This window comes from Sciurus carolinensis, chromosome 16 (genome assembly GCF_902686445.1).
Source record: "Sciurus carolinensis chromosome 16, mSciCar1.2, whole genome shotgun sequence".
NCBI lineage: Eukaryota > Metazoa > Chordata > Mammalia > Rodentia > Sciuridae > Sciurus > Sciurus carolinensis.
The window spans coordinates 60,026,537-60,045,217 of NC_062228.1; the positions used below are offsets into that span (position 1 = coordinate 60,026,537).

General features: G+C 40.8%; 1 protein-coding gene across 2 annotated transcripts in view; it reads left to right on the forward strand.

The window, feature by feature from the left end:
• The first annotated feature begins 1,333 nt into the window (after positions 1 to 1,333).
• Positions 1,334 to 18,681, forward strand: part of LOC124966019 (zinc finger protein 615-like) — a 40,021-nt gene continuing 22,673 nt past the window's right edge. Inside the window, exons 1-4 of one of the 2 annotated variants that reach the window (XM_047527103.1) lie at positions 1,334 to 1,365; positions 1,767 to 1,862; positions 15,539 to 15,665; positions 15,936 to 16,031. In XM_047527103.1, the coding sequence (XP_047383059.1) occupies positions 1,836 to 1,862; positions 15,539 to 15,665; positions 15,936 to 16,031 (250 nt within the window). In that variant the 5' untranslated portion in view covers positions 1,334 to 1,365; positions 1,767 to 1,835. Of the gene's footprint in view, positions 1,366 to 1,766; positions 1,863 to 10,604; positions 10,892 to 15,538; positions 15,666 to 15,935; positions 16,032 to 18,681 lie in introns of those variants that run through there. The other variant, XM_047527092.1, reaches the window with a different exon arrangement.

The following is an 18,681-nucleotide window of genomic DNA, read 5'->3' on the forward strand; positions in this document are numbered from 1 at the left end:
GTCCTTTACATAAGGCAGATGCACAGCAACAGTGACTACATCTGGATCCAGAGGGAACGTACACTTAAAGTCAATTTGCTCTTTAGCCCACAGGTCATTGCTCCCCAGAAGCAAGAAAAATGGAGGAAAAGAATGAAGGACGGAGGAGGAAGTTCCTAGCCTAGAATATTATCATTTCTAAGGACACCTTAAACTGGATACCAAGATTTCTGAACATAAGAACTCCGTGGGGAATATAGAAGAGATATAAAACATAGAATTATTTTATATCCATTATTTTCTGGGTGTAGAGAAAAATGATTGCGCCTCAGGTGACTTTTTGTTTTGTTGTATTTTTCCTTTGTTTTCTGATGGACTTGTAGAGGCCTGAAAAAAAAAATCTATTCAACTAAAATTATTGTAAATTGAATAATTGGGTCCTGGGTGGGGAGAAAATAACTTTGAATCTAACTTCAAAATTAAGGCAAAGTGGGGTCAGGAATATACTGTTTATAACAGTCCTACTAAATGACTAATATTTGGAACACGATATGTGACTGGTGGATCCTGCAGGTTACGTTAGATACTACCTTGTGTCTAATATCTCCAATAGCCGTCACAACCAGAAAAACAAGATGATATGCATTGGGGCTGGGATTGTGGCTCAGTGACAGAGCGCTTGCCCAGCATGCGTGAGGCACAGGGTTCCCTCCTCAGCACCACATAAAAATAAATAAAATAAAGGTATTGTGTCCATCTACAACTAAAAAAAATATTTTTAAAAAATGACATGCATTGGTTTTTGGGAAAAAGCAGACCAGTCTCTTAGGAAATTTCCTTGATGATATTTCAGAGATGATCAGTGGACAGTATCCATACCTGTGGCCTTTAACCCAAGTTTTAATCAACTTTAATGATCTACTGTACTTTAGATGCATCTCATATAGTTTTTTAATTCTTTAACATTTATTTAAAAGTACTCTTATAAATTGAGAATGTGAAGTCTGTTTATGATCTGTCCTTTTATTGACCATGAAGTCTGGTAATGTAGGCATGTTTAAATTGTTCTGATGTCATTTGCATGTTTCCTATTTAGAAATTGTGCTAAAATGCATGAATTTTACTCGTATGAAAATATATTTGAGAAAGGTATAGGGCTAAGCAGGCTATCTGGTGAAAATTAGAAAAACTTCCCTCATATTTCTTCTATATGAATGATTGGAATTTACATCCCATTAAACAGAACTATGTTACTGCAGGAATTGGTGACACTGGAAGATGTGGTTGTGGACTTCACCTGGGAGGAGTGGCAGCTCCTGGATCCTGCTCAGAAGAACCTGTACCAGGATGTGATGTTGGAGAACTATAACAATCTGGTCTCACTGGGTAAGGATTGGTCTGCTGTGTCACTTGGTCACGTACTATCTTTTGTCACCACTGAAAGTTTTGCCTTCATTGTGGTATTCTGTTTTTTTTTTTTTTTTTGGGGTGCTGGGGATCGAACCCAGGGCCTTGTGCTTACAAGGCAAGCACTCTACCAACTGAGCTATCTCCCCAGCCCTGTGGTATTCTGAAGTGTTAGATTTTCAGTTCTCTTTTGGTACCAAAGAGGCATAATCTCTCCTATTCTGGAAAACAAAACAAAACAAAAACAAAAGAAAAGCCCTTCTACTCTGCATATGAGAAGTTTTGTCCCTCAAATGTAGTATTTTCCACTTGATATACTATACCCCTCTTCAGTGTGTCTAAAGTTATCTGTTTTGTTTTTTTTTTTTTCTTACAAACAGGGTTTCTTACTGTCAAACCAGATGCACTCTCCAATTTGGAGCAAGGAAAAGAATGGTGGATAATAGAAGATGAAGTCCAGAATGGAACCTGTCCAGGTGAGTGAATGTCTTAGTTCCTTTTGTGCTGTTATACCCGAGACTGGGTAATCTGTAAGGAACAGAGACATGCTATTTACATTTCTGGGGGCTCAGAGGTCCAAGATCAAGGCGTTTGCACATGGCAAGGAGCTTCATGCTGCATCATCACATAGCAGAATGCAGAAGGGCAAGAGAGTGTGCAGGAGAGACAGCAAGAGGTCAAACTTGCAGTCTCTTGCCCTTTTAAGTCATCAGCATTAATCCATTTATGAGAGCCCACATAGCCCACCTCTTAATAATGTTGCATTGGAGATTTTATTTCCAACACGTGGCTCTTGGGGCACACCTTCAAATCAGCAGTTAGTGAGAAGCAGTTGGGAGTGGCTGTGGAAGTCATTCTACTCACTAAGGGAGGTATCACTGCTGTGAAATATCTGAGATACCAAAGAGTTTCTCCACACATTTATCTCCCCATTTGAGAACTCTTTTTTTTTTTTTTTTTTTTTTGTCAAGGTGTTTAGTTTAAATATACCCCTGTGTTATCTCTTTTTGGATAAGTCTTTGTTTATTTCACCTTGCAATGTTTATTATTTTCTTTTCTACTGGAATCATTCAATTGACAATAAAGAGCCAGCCCCAACTTTTCTGTTAGTGAGCTTTTCATCACTGTGACTAAAATATATGATAAGAATAGCTTAGAGGAGAAAAGACTCATTTTGGCTCATGGTTTCAGAGGATGTAGTTCATGGTTAACTGACTCAAAGGCAGGAACATCATGGTGGAAAGATGTGGCAGAAGGAAGCTGCATATCTCATGACAGCCAGAAGCAGAAAGAGAGGAAGGGGCCAGGGACAAGATAAACTCTTCCAGAGCATGCCCTAGGGTCCTCCTCCCTCCAACTTGATCCCATTTCCTAGTAGTACATTTTGCTATTGATAGATTAATCCATCTGATCAAATGGATTAATTAACTGATGAGTTCAGAGCCCTCATGATCTAATCACTGCCTTAAAAGCCACACCTCTGAACATTGCTGGATTGGGGGACCAAGCTTTCAACATATGAGCTTCTGGGAAACTTTTTAGATCCAAACCAGAACGCCCAGCAGATCATCATCTAAGAATTTTTACTCCATACCATTCTTATGGAAGAATTTATTCTCTCCTTACATAGAAATTAGGAAAGTTGATGGCCACCTGCAGGAGTACTCTCAAAACCAAAGATTCCTGAAGAACATACAAATACATGATTTGTATAGGAAGAATTTGAAATCAAGATTAAGTTTAGGTAACCAGAAGAGAAGATATGAAATAAATAATCCTCTTGGGTTTAATGAAGGTGAGAAAATCCTCCTACATGATAATGATGAACATATATATACTGAAATGAAATTCCCTGAAAGTATAAAATGCACAGGTACTAAATTTCAAGTCTTCAGGCATCAGAAGACTCAAAAAATTGAGAAACCCCTTGCATACACTGAAGGTGAGAAAATCTTCACCAGAAAGTCTCTGCTCATTTATCATGATCGCGTTCATACAGGAGAGAAACCTGGAGGTGATCCAGGTGAGAAATCATCCAGAAGTGTTATGACCATTAAGCATCAGAAAACTCATATAGGAGACATACCCTGTATCCTTAATGAACACAGGAAGGGCCCTACAGTGAAGAGCAGTCTCACTGTCAATGAGCTATCCCAGACAGGAGAGAAATCCTATATATGCAGTGAGTGTGGAAAGGGGTTTACAATGAAGCGCTATCTAATTGCTCATCAGCGAACTCACAGTGGAGAGAAACCTTTTGTGTGCAGTGAATGTGGAAAAGGCTTCACCGTGAAGAGCAATCTCATCGTCCATCAGCGAACTCACACAGGGGAAAAACCCTACATTTGCAGTGAATGTGGAAAAGGCTTCACTATGAGGCGCTATCTAATTGTACATCAGCGAACTCACACTGGAGAGAAACCCTATGTTTGTAATGAATGTGGAAAAGGATTTACTGTGAAGAGCAATCTCATTGTGCATCAGAGATCTCATACAGGGGAAAAATCCTATATATGCAATGAATGTGGAAAGGGCTTCACTGTGAAACGCACTCTCATCATACATCAGCGAACTCACACAGGAGAAAAATCATACATATGCAGCGAGTGTGGAAAAGCCTTCACCACAAAGCGTACTCTCGTTATCCACCAGCGAACTCACACAGGAGAGAAACCCTATGAGTGCAATGAATGTGGTAAGGCATTCAGCCAGAAGATATGCCTCATACAGCATGAGAGAGGGCACACAGGGAAGACTCCCTTTGTATGTACCGAGTGTGGAAAATCCTATTCACACAAATATGGTCTCATTACCCATCAGCGAATTCACACAGGAGAGAAGCCCTATGAGTGCAATGAATGTGGAAAAGCCTTCACTACAAAGTCAGTGCTCAATGTACACCAAAGAACTCATACTGGAGAGAGACCATACGGATGCAGTGATTGTGAGAAAGCCTTCTCCCACTTGTCAAACCTTGTTAAACATAAGAAAATGCACACAAGAGAAATGGGTAGATTCATTCAAGTTGAAAATTCCTTTAAGAGAGAGTCACAGCATAGCACTTAAAAGTGAACTCAAGCATCAGAAAAGCCTTGTTTGTGCAGAGTGGAAATGTCTTTTGTGGCAACTCAGACTTCAGTAAACATCAGTATTTCTAGCAGATGGGAATGTAATCATGGCACTGCCATTAGGTGCCCTCAGAAGATTAAAGGATCTTCCCAGGAGATGAACCTGGTTGCAGTAAGTATGGCAGTGCCTTTGGTGAGCCTTTACCTCTCATTTTCTGTCAATGAAAATATGTTAGATAAACTCAGACGTATTCAGTTATGGAGATGCCCTGTGCAGAAATTTCTAGCTCATGATCTGCAAAGGGTATAACTAGGTAAATTCTGTGAATGTGGAGACTAGGAAAGTCAACTTTGAAAAGATGTTATTATCAGGGCTCATCATGGATTGTGAGCTCATTGATTGACAGAAATAACAGTGACCATGGCAAAGCCTTTACCCAGCAACAAGACCTCAGTTAAGTGTCAAGTGTTTACACTGGAGAATATGGTCACAAATATGACAAGACTTTAGTAACACATTCTACTTCATCGTTTGTCAGGAAATCAAATAGGAAAAAATGTTCTGAACATGTTAAATGTAGACTACCTTTGGCAAAATATTGAGAGCCCATTAAGGAATGAAGTCCAATGTTTGAGTATGTTTGAGTCCAACCTCATTGGATGTCAAATATCACACCTGATGTGCATTTTCAGGCAGGCTACCTCACCTCATTCCTTGTTACTTTGCCAAAAGACCCCGAATTTTTCTTCCACTGATGCTGGACATCAAACCCAAAGCCTTCAAGCATGCTAGGGGAAAATGTTCTACCACTGAGCTACACTCTCAGCCCCAGTTCCACAATCTAGAAAAATTGCTGTCTACAGCAATTTTTATTCTAAGAAATATATTTGGTCTTTGTCCCTGATTCCTTGCAGTGTTAGGAATGTTTTGTTTTTCATAATGAGGTCCTTTCAGTCACACCTCAGTTTATCCTAATGAGGTGAGAGAGGGTCAGTCTGGTTACCATAAAGATCAGATAATCATAGGATAGAATCCTGGGCAGAGGGGTCTGAAGATTGAACTCCTGGATAATGAAATTGCAGAGTATCCAAATTGGTGAAAATACCTACATGGTGACAGGGTCACACCCCAGCTCCGTGGGGACAGAGGCTTTGGAGCTCTGGACTCTTCTACTCATTTTTTTTTTTTTTTTTTTAGTGGTGTTGGGGATCGAACCCAGGGCCTTGACTTGCTTCCATCTGAGCTATATCCCCAGCCCCACTTCCACTCTTTGCATCTTTTTGTCTGACTATTCATTTGTATCCTTTATAATAAACCAGTAAATCTAATTTTTCCTGATTTTTGTAAACCATTCTAGTAAATTACTGAATGTGAGGAGAGTATCGTGGGACTCCCCATTTGTAACCAGTAGGTTAGAAGTACAGTTAGCCTGAGACTTGTGACTGGCATCTGAAGTGAAGGTGAGCCTGGGGGACTGTGCCCCTTCACTTGGTGGAGCCTGCACCAACTTGCAAGAGTCTCAGAAGTGATTGTAGGTTGCCCTTTTGGTAGGGGAGAGTTGTTGAGGTTGTTAAGTTGGGACTCTAGCAACTTGCTGGTGGGAATGTAAAATGATGTGGCAACTGGAAAATAATCTGGCACTTTCTCCAAGGTTAAACATAGAATTGTCATGTGTCCCAGAAATTTACTCCTAGGTATATACCCAAGAGAAATGAGAATACAGGTCTACACAAAAGCTTGTCCAGGAATGCTTTTGACACCGAGCGTGGTGGCATACACCTGTAATCCCAGGTACTCCTCAAATTTGAGGCCACATAGTGAGGCCTTGTTTTGCCTCACTATGAGATTGTGTTTTTTAATACTAGCACTTATGAATAATATAAATTTTAGCAAATAAATATAGGTGTGGCAAACTAAACACCAGTGATTTCCAACATTTAAAAAGAGTGAAAATATAGCATGTGCCTAAGTTTGCTAGGGCTACCATAACAGACTACTACAGACAGATTTAAACAACAAAATTTCATTTTTTCACAGTTCTGGAGGCGAAACAAAAGGGGCTTGGTGGTCAGTGGTAGAACACCCTCAGGTTGTCCCTAGTACCACCAAAAAAAAAAAAGTTCTTGTGATAATATTTCAAATGGCCAAAAGAATGGAAGCAATTTAAATGTTCATCAGCTGAGGAATGGATCAGTATATTCAAGTAACCAAGCATTAGGTGGCAATAAAAAAAAAGAAAAAGGAGTTATGAACTGATATATGCTAAAACGCATGATCCTTGAAAATATGCTTAATAGCCAGTCACCAAAGACCATGTATTATTTGGTTGGATTAATATGAAATATCTACTATAGAGCCAGTGGAGAGATTTGTGGGAACAAATGGGGAGATACTGCTAATGGGTATAGAATTTTATTTTCGGGATGATGGAAATGTTCTAAAATTGTGGTAATGGTTGTACAACTTTTTAAGAATCACTGAATTGTATAGTGTAAGTGGGTGAATTTTATGATATGAATTATATTAATAAAGCTATTTTTGATGATTATCTTTCATTGATCTGTTTATTTAACTATGCAGTTTTACGGTTACACAGTCTTCAAGTTGCCATTCTATAATGTACTCAATTATTCACATTTGAGTTTCCTGAAATTGTTCCTAAGTTTTTTTTTAATACTAACACTTGTGATTAACATAAATTTTGGGTATAGAACTTATTTTCAGGATGATGGAAATGCTCTAAAATTGATTATGGTGATAGTCGCACAACTCTAAGAATCACTAAATTGTATAGTGTAAGTGGGTGAATTTTATGATATGAATTATATCAATAAAGCTATATTTTCAGTGACCATCTTTCATTAATCTGTTTATTCAACAATGTAGTTTTATGGTTACACAGGCTTCAAGTGGCCATTCTATAATGTACTCAGTATTCACATTTGAGTTTCATTAAAATTTTTCCTAAGTTGTGTTTTTTAATACTAGCACTTATGATTAAAATAAATTTTAGCAAATAAATGTAGATGTGGCAAACCAAACACGAGTGATTTCCAACATTTAAAAAGAGTGAAAATACAGCATGCGCCTTAGTTTGCTAGGGCTACCATAACAGACTACTACAGAGTTAAACAACAAAATCTCATTTTTTTCAGTTCTGGAGGTGAAAAGTCGGGTATCAGGATGTCAGCATGGTCAGGTTCTAGTGAGGACCCCCTCTTCTGTCTCGTAGTGCATTCTGTGTCTTCATGTGGCAGAGAGTAGGCTCTCTGGTGTCTTATAAAGTACATTTATACTGTAAGATTAAGGCCCCACCTTTATTACCACTTTAATTATGAATGTGGGGAGAGGTACACAATTCAGTACACATCACCTTATAAATAGACAGGAATTTTCTCAGTATTTTCTTCATGTATTTGGCTTCTAACACTTTGGCTGTGATGTATCTGTATGTGGATCTCTCTATTAGAAGTCTGAAATTTTTGGATCTGAAGAGTAATATATTTTTCATCATACTTGGGAATTTTTTTTTTTTTTTTTTTGGTGGTGGTGCTGAGGATTGAACCCAAGGGCCTTATGCTTGCTATCTGAGCTATCCCCATCCCATATTTGGGAAGTTTTGCAGTATTATTCAAATATTTTCTTTCCTCCCTTTTTAGTTTCTTTTCCCTGGGAATTCCATTACATATATTTTGACATGTTTGCTGTTGTCCTATGGGTTTCTCAGGCTGTTCCTTTTTGTCACATTTTTTTTTTTTCCTTCTGTCTTTTACACTGGATAATTCCATAACTGAGTTTTCAACCAAAATAGTGTCCGGGAATGTATTTCCCATGGTTGTGCACAGACTTATAATTTATATGGGTTGATCTGCTGACTGTACCACCACAAGCCGTATAGGAAAAGATAATATTTATTAAGACATAAAGTATATACAAAAGGAAAACCATCCCAGGTAGCATACCAACTCAGCACTGGAGAGACATCACGGGTATTTCACAGCATACGTACGTAAGCAAAGAAAACAGTCTTGTCACCTTTGAGTTCTTCTCATCTCTTAAATACACCAGAATAAACACAAAGTTATTGTCTGGAGCCACTGGGCTCAGTGCCATCAGTACATTTGGTCTCTAGACCTAGATCTGGCCAGGAGCTAGGCCTGAGAGCAGAAACCAGATGTCTTTAGGTTTTTTTTTTTTTTTTTTCAATGTTCTCAAACAGCTTATCTGGCCTTGAACAGCACTGCCAGACCACTAAATTTCTCATGTAAGTTGTTTACTCCGTGTCCTGATTTCACCTTTTGAAAGCACTCAAACAAGACTCCATTTTTCTCTACAAATGAAGACATACAAAAATTGACGTGGCTAGTCAGGCGTGGTGGTGAATGCCTGTAATCCCAACTACTTGGGGGGTGAGGCAAGAGAATTGCAAGATCAAGGCCAGCGTGGGCAACTCTGCAAGATCCTCTCGAAATGAAAAGGTCTGGAGATGTAGCTCATTAGTAGAGCCCTGGGTTTAATCCCCAATCCCCTACTCCCACCCCCCCCCCAAAATTGGCTACTGTCAAATAATAGAAGGTAATACTCAACCTATTGAGAATTGTAGAAATCTGCCAAATCCTGAGATACACAATGGTATGTTCCATTTTATATACACTGAAGATGTTGAATTGCATGTGTCTACGTTAAAAAAAACTTCACACTATTTGCACTATTCTTATGCAATCTGTTCTGATATTTTTTAGTTCAATAATTACTTATTTTCTTCATTTACATGGAAATTCTAAAGTGAATATTGTTCATAAATAATCACCTAGTTTTTGCATTACAAACCTTCCTCAAACTTAATATCTATAACATTCTTTCAGTTGTGTAGGTTTAAGTTTGGATTTGAGCATTTACTTTGCATTCATTTAAATATTAGTGGCATTTGAATTCTTTTGTTTTTGTACAGGAGAATGAACCCAGTGGTGCTTTACCACTGAGCTACATCCCCAGCCCTTTTAATTTCTTAAGACAGGGTCTCACTAAATTGCTGAGGCTAACCTGGAACTTGTGAACTTCCTGCCTCAGCCTCCTGAGTTGCTGGGATTACAGGCACCACCACAACCGGTGGGCATTTGAGATTTAAAAATAAAGGGCAGATTGCGTGGGAAGGGGTGGTGCTGGAGAGTGAACCCAGGGATGCTGTACTACAAAGCTACATCTCCAGACCTTTTTATTATTTATTTTGAAACATGGTCTTCCTAAATTGCTAAGGCTGGCCTCAACCTTAAAATTCTCCTGCCTCAGCCTCCGGAGTCGCTGGGATCATGGGTGTGCACCACTGTGCCCGATTTTTGAGACCTCTTTTATAGCAAATGATAGGATGTGGGAAAAGTGGCTCTCACATTGGTGGGGGGAGGAGAAAGTGGTGGTCGGCTCTGGAAACCCTTTCCTTCTCCCGCGCTCTGGCTGCACTGACCTCACACGCACCAGGTCCTTCTTTCGCGTCAGTTACCAGCTGGGGCCTGCGTTCCTTCCGCGCCCTCCGCCGTCGGAGACGCGACGTCGGGTCCTCCGTCGGGCGCTCTGCCCCCTGCAGTCCGGTCCGCGTCCGGGGCTCCGCAGAGCCTGCGAGCGCTCGGGTTCCGCCTGGGGTCGTGGCGCCGCGGCGCCTCCCGCCGAACGTCACGCGTTTCCCGGCACCTCCCCTGCTGTGCTCGAAGGCTGCTTCAAGCCGCTGTGAAGTCGGGTCTGGGCGTCCGCCCTCGGCCGCCTGGCCTCCTGCCTTCTCCAGCGCGTCCCGCGCCGCGTGGACACCCAACTTCCTGCCCGGGTCTGGCACTGACGGAAAAGCTGAGGGGCTCCTCCGCGCCGTCTCTTGTCTGATGTACGCCCCAGCCTGTTCCCGCGGCGCGTCCACATCAGGCGCCGAGGTGCCAGGAAGTGGGGCTGTCTCCCCGACCTTTCCCTTTTCCCGGCCACGCTGGACACCGCTGCGGAAACGGCCGAGGGGGCGATTTCCCCGAAAGCCCGGCGCCGAAGATGGCGGCCTCCGTGGGCTGTACAGGGAGCGGCCATCTTGCCCCTGCGGGCGTCAGGCCCCGCCCCGCCCCTCGCGCCCATTCCCGCGTGGTGTCGGGAGGAGGCGGGGTCGCGGGCTCCGGCCTGGGGTTGGGAGAGAGGCGGCCGCTGGTGGCCGTTCCCCGGGCTGCGTGGCCTGTCAGGAGGCAGTGCGGGCTCGGGCTGGACAGCGCCAGCGGCCGAGGGCATCGGCCTGAGGTCGCGCGGCGGCGCTGCGGCTCGGGTCGCCGCCCACCTGCCCTCCGGACCCCGGCGGTCCTGCGCGCCCGGAGGTGGTGTGTGCGAGCGGCGGCCTCGTCCCGCCGCTGCGAGTCTCCAGCGCCTTCTCCCGTGAGTCGCAGGCTCTGCGGCGCAGCGCGGCGTGCCTGCCATGGTGAGTCCTCCGCGGAGTGAAAGGCGCCCGGGTCCGGTGTCCGCTCCCGGCGGCGCGCCGTGCGCCTAGTGTCAGGTCCTGAGACGCGGGGGTGTCGGAGGTGCTTCGTCACCTGGTTTCATGAAACAAACACGCTTGTTGTTTAAAAGGTCTGAACTGGTGGTTTTAGCGGGTTCACATTAAGTGCGGGCATGTTTTGATAGAGCTGAACTGTTTTTGATATTTAGGTCTTTTTTCTTAGGAACGTTTTATGGTTAAATACTTACCCAGGGGCTTGTTTTCCTATTTTTCATTTCCAGCCTAGACTTTTTACTTTTATTGTAGTGTGTACTCTTACTTTCTCACTCCCCTGTCCTTGTAAGTTTTTATGACAAATTAATTTCGGATGTTCATATTTGACTATCTTACTAAATTCTTTTTTTTAAGTTGTAGATGGACCCAGCACCTTTATTTATTTTTTATGGGGTGCTGATCAAACCCACTTGTGAGGCAAGCTTGCTACCACTGTTTTTCTTGCTGTCACAATGTTTTTCTCTGTGCCCAACATGCAATTGTGAAAAAATTCAAAGCTATATAGATTTTGGAAGAACTTTAATCACTCTCATGCCTGCCACCTGGATTTTACCATTAGTTGTTCAGACGAGCTCTGTCGGTTATTTGAGTGCCTGCCTCCCTGCTCAGGAGAGCCAGTGCCTGCTGTTGATTTTGATCGCTTCCGTTCCTCCAAATCTTTCTTCATTCATATGATTCACCAGAGTTCTAATAGCCTTTTAGTTGTTTTCTTTGTTTACTTAATAAGCAAACATCTTATTTACAAATAATTTTGGCAAGGTATAAAGGGGTATGAAGCTGGCCTTGGAATGAATCGAACCTGGTTTTCAATCCTAGTGCTGCTTTCGCTTGTGGTGGGATTTGTGTGAACTGTTCCGTTTCCTCCTTATCAAAATGAAAGTTAAAAATCTCTTCCTCTGGGTTACCTTTCAGGGTTATTTATGGTTTTATCTTACTGATTGATTGATGCAAGCATGCAGTACAGGGGATGGAACTCAGGTCATCACACCTGCTAGGCAAGTGTTCTAAGACTGAATTACACCCCAGCTGGGTATTGTTTTTGTATTTAACTCATTTTCTCTCTTCCTCTCCTCCTTCCTCCCTTCTTGTTTCTCTCTTTTAGTAAGGAAAACATTTTAAAGCAGGGATTTACATTAACAATTAACAGCTATTTTGTTTTAAATGTAAAGTGTTATTTTTCTGATTTAAAAACTGTGTACTTATGAAAAATACAATGAAGGAAGGAAAAGTACCTGTCACATATCACCTTACCAATATTTCTTTTTAAGAAATCCCTAGAAATGGAACTTTGTGGGGCTGGGGAGATAGCTCAGTCGGTAGAGTGCTTGCCTTGCAAGCACAAGGCCCTGGGTTCCATCCCCGGCACCCCCCCCCCCCAAAAAAAGAAAAGAAATGGAACTTTGAGGTACCTTTATTGGCAGTCTTCAATAGAATGTTAAATTATTCCCAAGGTATGTTTTGCTTTCTACCTGTGTATGACCTGTGGATGGTGTAGGATTTTTCCGTTAAAATTTTGCAACCAGTTACTTGCCCAAAGAGGTATGCTAACATACGAGGCCAATGCTAATAATTGGCCCCTTCTTATTTTCTTACATTGCTAAACCTAAATTCTCAATTTTGCCAGTGTAATATGAAAACAACCTGAGATAGTATTTATTTTTTGGTAAATGACTGTTTTGAGATACAACAGTAGAGTTGAGTAGTTGTCACAGAAACTATAGAACTCAGTTAACATGTAAATTCTGTTTTCAAAAAATTATTAGTTTTATTGTCTATATCAGATTACAGATAACACACAATTGTCAGTATTATGGTAATTAGTACCTTTACGTTCTTCTACTATACAGATGTCTTAATATACTTTTTTGTTCACAATTCTCCTAATGTAAATGGTTAAAACCTTTTAAGATATTATCTTTTTTTTTTTTTCCAGTTGTTAGTAATTTTGACTGAACCTCTTACCAGTATTGTTCTTTCTTACTCCTTGCTCCTCTGCTTACACTGGAGGCTTTTTTTCCTTTTGCTTAAAGAATGCTCACTAGTATTTTCTGTAATACAGGTCTTAAGAATATTTTCAGGTGTCCTGAAGTTGTCTTTATTTCAGTGTGATTCCTCAAGGATATTTTTACAGTATATTCTTAACAGATTTATACTTAGACTTTGTGGGGTATCAAGAAGTAGATGTAATACAAAATTAAATAAGATTGAACTTACTATTTTCTTTTCTTTTTTTTTGGGGGGGGGGGGTGCTGGGGATCGAACCCAGGGCCTGTGCTTACAAGGCAAGCACTCTACCAACTGAGCTATCTCCCCAGCCCCAAACTTAGTATTTTCTTAAGATGGTGTTCTCAAATTATAGTGTATTTACCCTAGAATGTAAAAAGACTTGTATCACTGCCCTCCGCCGGCGGAGGCAATGATAACGCGTACGCTTCCTTTTCACACGAACAAAAAAGCCCAAAAAACAAAGACCAACGAACGACGAACAATGAACAACGAACAATGCCCAACAAACAATGCTCTTTATTCGAGGAAGTGTCTGGGTTATATAGCAAGCATAAGCCAATCAGAGTCAGCCTGAGATCAGTCTCTAGGCAGTTACAAGAATCACCTCATATACAGCAGCCAATCAGAGTTACTGAGCATGTGGGGAGAGCATGATAACAATGTAATACAATAAGGGCAACAAGAGGGCACGCAGCGAGCATGAGTCAGCAGTGTTAGCTGTTTGTTGCAAACCAGGGGCCCCAGACTGAGGTCCTCGATGTTGCAAACTGGGCGGCTCAGTGCCAGACTAGGGTGGAGTCCACGGTACCCCGACAGACTTGGAAGAAGTAGATGGACAAATGGTTTAAAAGAAAAACTGGGTACTTTCTATCTGTGTGTCTTCATTCCTAAAAGTGGTCTGCTTGCGGATTCCACTGCTGCCGCACCGCACCGTTGTAGTGTGCTTGTTCTCTTTCCCACAGCCTCTGTCACTTAAGGGTGATAGTCACACTTCTGCCATTCTACAGAAGTAAGGTATTACCTGCCCCCCAAATGGGGGAAAAAAAACCACTCAGAGTTAATGGATTACTAATCCAGATGTGTGAGCTTCCAGAGGGCTTTAGAAATGTTGAGGTGCCTGATTTGAGATGGGTGTATAGCAAGAGTGATAGCCTCAGGGCATAAGGAGACTGAACCTCTCAGGGTGCTTTGTTCTTCAGCCCACAGGTGCCAGGTTGCCGGGAATAATAGAAATCAAGTGAAGCAAATAGATTTCAACCCTTGGGTATCATCATTGCTTAGGGATACTCTTAGCTGGAGACTGAGTTTCTTGAAAAAAAAAAAAATTGTAGCTGATCTAGAAGAGGCAAAAGACAGAGCATTCCAATTAATGGCTATTTCACAGATTCAGAAGAAATTGATGCAGGCCCAGGTTACTGATTTGCTTTATTCTTTATTCCACAGTGGATTTGTAGAGACTGGTAAAACTAAGTGCATTTAAACATAAGTATGAATTGGGAATAATGATAGGTAGGTAGATACTGGGGATTGAACTCAGGGTTGCTTACCATTGAGCTACATCTCCAGTTCTTTTCACCTTTTATTTTGAGACAAGGTCTCATTATGTTGCCAAGGCTGGCCTCAAACTTGGAATCCTTCTGCCTCAGTCTCCTGAGTTGCTAGGATTACAGGAGTCTGCCACCATGCTCACCATCCTGTTATTCATAGGATTTTTACTACGCGATTCATGTTGGCACATGATGTGTGACTGTGGTTTGCATTAGCTGTCAACTTGTGTCTGATATCTCTGCCAGTCATACAAGAGAGTCACAATAAGTTGCATGAACTGTGAGGAAGCAGACAGATTTTCAAGGGGTGTTGGTGTTTTCTGGCACCTGGTTCTGAGGCTCACTTAGGTCTTAGTGACTTTTCTTAGAGGTGGTGTATGGTGATATCCTAAACTGCAGCCTTCTCATAAATACAAAGGCAGGTTTCCCTGTATATGTCTCTAACATATTGATCTGTCTGATATTCATGGGCATTTAGGTATATGTGTCTGATACACTTCTTAAGTGTAATTCTTTACACATTTGCCTAATTATCTATTAATATTTTGTACTTTGTACTTGTTCTTTAGTTTCTTTCGTTTTGTTCTGTATATTGACCATAACTGTTTGGTATATTAACCTGTGATACTAGCATTTGAAATTTTTTTCATTACTTACTTTGATAGTAGCTCAAAGATTTGTGGTGCATGTCACAATCTGTATTATTTCTCTTTAGTATGTAGTTTGGTATTAGAAATAGATGCTCTTATATACATAGACATGTATACTTATAGTAGATGTTTTACATTAGCTGGAGGAATTAATGGCTACATATTACTGAAATTTGAATTTTCAACTTTGTTGAATCAACAAATGATTGCATAGTTGCAGAGTATTTTATTTGGATTCTTATTCTATTGCTGTGTATTAAGAAAACAAATACCAATTTTCCTTTATGGTGAAAATGAGCAGAATAACTTTTGCATTCTTTCCATATCAACAAAGGAACTTCACTTCATTAAACAGGTATGTATTGTTACAGGAATCCCTGATGTTTGACGATGTGGCTGTGGTCTTCACCCTGGAGGAGTGGCAGCTCCTGGGCCCTGCTCAGAAGGACCTGTACCGGGACGTGATGTTGGAGAACTGCAGCAACCTGGTGTCAGTGGGTGAGGACGGCTGCCCTGTGTGACTTGGAGGGTGTCTGTCTATGGCCTTCAGTTTCTCAACTAAGTCTGTAGAGCACCTGCAGTACTCTCAAGTGGTAGAGTCTCAGAGTTTCTCTTGCCCCATATGAAGGGTATAGTCCACCTTTTCCTGAAGAAAAAGCTGTGAGCTGTAGATATGAAATCTGTTTAGTCCCTAAAATGTAACATCTTCCCTTCTTGTCATATCCCACCCCATTTCAGTGTAAGTCTTCTGTCATTTTCTACAATTAGGGTATCTAGCCAGCAAACCAGATGCCCTCTCCAAATTGGAACGAGGGGAAGAACCATGGACAACAGAAGATGAAGTCCACATTCGACTTTGTTCAGGTGAGTGAGAGAACTGACCAGGTGGGCAGCCACAGAACTCATATTCTGCTCACTCAGAATAGCAGGCAAAGCCAGGAACCAGCCTCTCCACGGCCCCCTTTGCCTGTGTCAGAACTCATTTCTTTGTAGGAAATATACCTTTTCTCATCTGTGTTCTCATCCTTTCTTATTTTATACTATCTTGTTTTGGTTTCTTTGCATAAGTATGTTCTTCCTAGGATTTTCAGATCTGCTGTCACAGTGTCGCTGGCTGTGAAAAATCACTCTCTTCAGGCCTCTGTAGACAGGACATTCTGAATTCACCACTGTAACTACTGCACCTTAATTTTCTTTCATAGTATCTAACCTCATCTTGGATGCTGTGCCCCATGGTGACCTAGTCTCTCTCTCAGGGTTTATTTGATTCTTAACCTTCTCTTTTGCTCCCCTTTCTAAGATTCTCTTTCTCTATTTTCTTTTCTGTTCTCATATTCCTTTATTCTTTGTTCATTCTCTGAGTTAGTCTCTTTCTGGTCTCTGGAAGAGACTTCCAAATTGACTTCTCCCTTAATACAAGCTAATCTATACTTTATTTCTGTATATTGTCCATCTTCATGGCAACTAACTGGTAACTTCCCATTTTGTGTATTATTAGCAAGAATCCTCTTCCTTCAAAGATTTTTTTTTTTTTTTGGCTATCCTTTTTTGTTGGTTATTTTATATTTTTTATTTATTTAGAGCTGAGATCTCTCTGTGTTGCCTAGGTTGGCCCCAAACTCCTAGGCTGAAGCCATCCTCCTTCCTCAGCCTTCTGAGTAACGAACTACAGGAGTGTGCCACTGCACCCAGCATGGCTATTAGTCAAATTTAGGTTCTCCTAGTACTATCCATTTAAGTTCCATCCATCCTGGCATTACCTTAGATCTTCCTGACATGCTGAGCTCTGTCTTCTTGTTTTGGTTGTTTAATCTGTGAGACGTTTCTATCCCAAAGCACTTCAGAACTTAAATCATTTCTGTCATAGTTTTGCTAATTCTGTTTTCTTAATTCATCTTAGATATTGCTACTGTATTCATTTCCCTAAAGTTTTTGGGTTTTCATTATGTTTTTTGTAGTGTTACTGAGATGTGTTCCACATGCCATTTAAAGTGTACAATTCCATGGTTTTTTGGTAACTATTTGTTGCTTAACCATCATCTAATTATGTACAATCAATTTTGGGACATTTTATATGTGTATAAATTATGTTCTTAAATTGTCTTGATTACTATACTTTTGTACTGAACTTTGAAACTGAAAAGTGTGAGTCCTTTAATTTGTTCGTCTCTTTCAAGATTGTTTTTATTAGCTGAATGAGCTGATGCATACCTGTAATCCCAGAAACTCATGGGAGACTGAGGCAGCCAGCTTCTGCAAGTTAGTGAAACCCTGTCTATAAATAAAAATAAGGACTGGGGATGTGGCTCAGTGGTAAAGTGCCTCTGGATTCAATACCAAGTATCAAAAAAGAAAAAGTTCTTTTTTCATTTGAGTCTTTCAAATTTCAATTTGAATTATAGAATAGGCTTTTGAATTTCTCCTTAAAAACCCAGTAGAATCATGCTGAGTCTGTTAACCACTTTGGGGAGTATTGCCATTTTAAGTATTAAACTTTCTGATTCATGAACAATGGACATTTTTATATCTAATTAGACTTTTTAAAATTTATTTTTATGTGGTGCTGAGGATCAAACCCAGGGCCTCACACATGCTAGGCAAGCGCTCCATCACTGAACTCTACAGCCCTAGCCTTCTAATTAGATTTAATTTCTTTCAACATTGCTTTGTAGCTCACAGGATACAGCATAAATTTGGCACTTCCTTTGTTAAATATATTTCTGAGTAGAGTTTTCTTTTTTGATTCTGTAATAAAATTTTCTTTGGAATTGCATTTTCATTTTATTCCTTGCTAAACTATAGAAATATTATTTTCCTATCATATGAGATTGCTGTTTCACTTTAAGTGGTCTCAGTGCTGCAGTACTATCTTCATTATAGAGTTTTGGTTTTCATCTTAAATATTAGCTCTGTACATGTGATTGTCTTAATTTATTTCTTCAAAACTTGTGTGCTGAAAGCCTAGCTAACAGCAAACCAAAAAAACCAAGAAAAAATATGCCTCATTTCTCTTCACATTGCTTTTATTTTCATTGGAGGTAACCATATGGTAAAATGTAAACATAAATAATATGTTTTGGGGTAAAAAAAATACCACTAGGAAAATTAAAGCAGCTATAGGAACGTAGGTGTTGGGACTTGGCACTGTGCTTGTAGGGTGGGTAGGGTGGGAATGGCTCCGTGTTAAGGGCCTTTCAGCAGATAGGTGGTGGAAGTAAGTACACCCTGGGTGTGGGGTGTTCCAAATGTGAAACAGTGGAAGTTGTGAGACACTGGGAATGGAGAGTGTTTGAGGAACTTCTGGAAACTTGTGTAGAGTAAAGCAGAAGGGAAAGTAGAAGTAAGGATGGTCGGGTAGTAGCAGGAGGTTCTGGTCCATGGTCTGCATATTGCCTATCAGAGGAGTTGAGAAAGCAGTAGGTTTTGAGTAGAGGAGTGGCATTATATCACTGTTTTTTAAAATAGATTTTTTTTTTTTGGTCTACTATGTAGAATGTCGGCATTAGCTAGGATC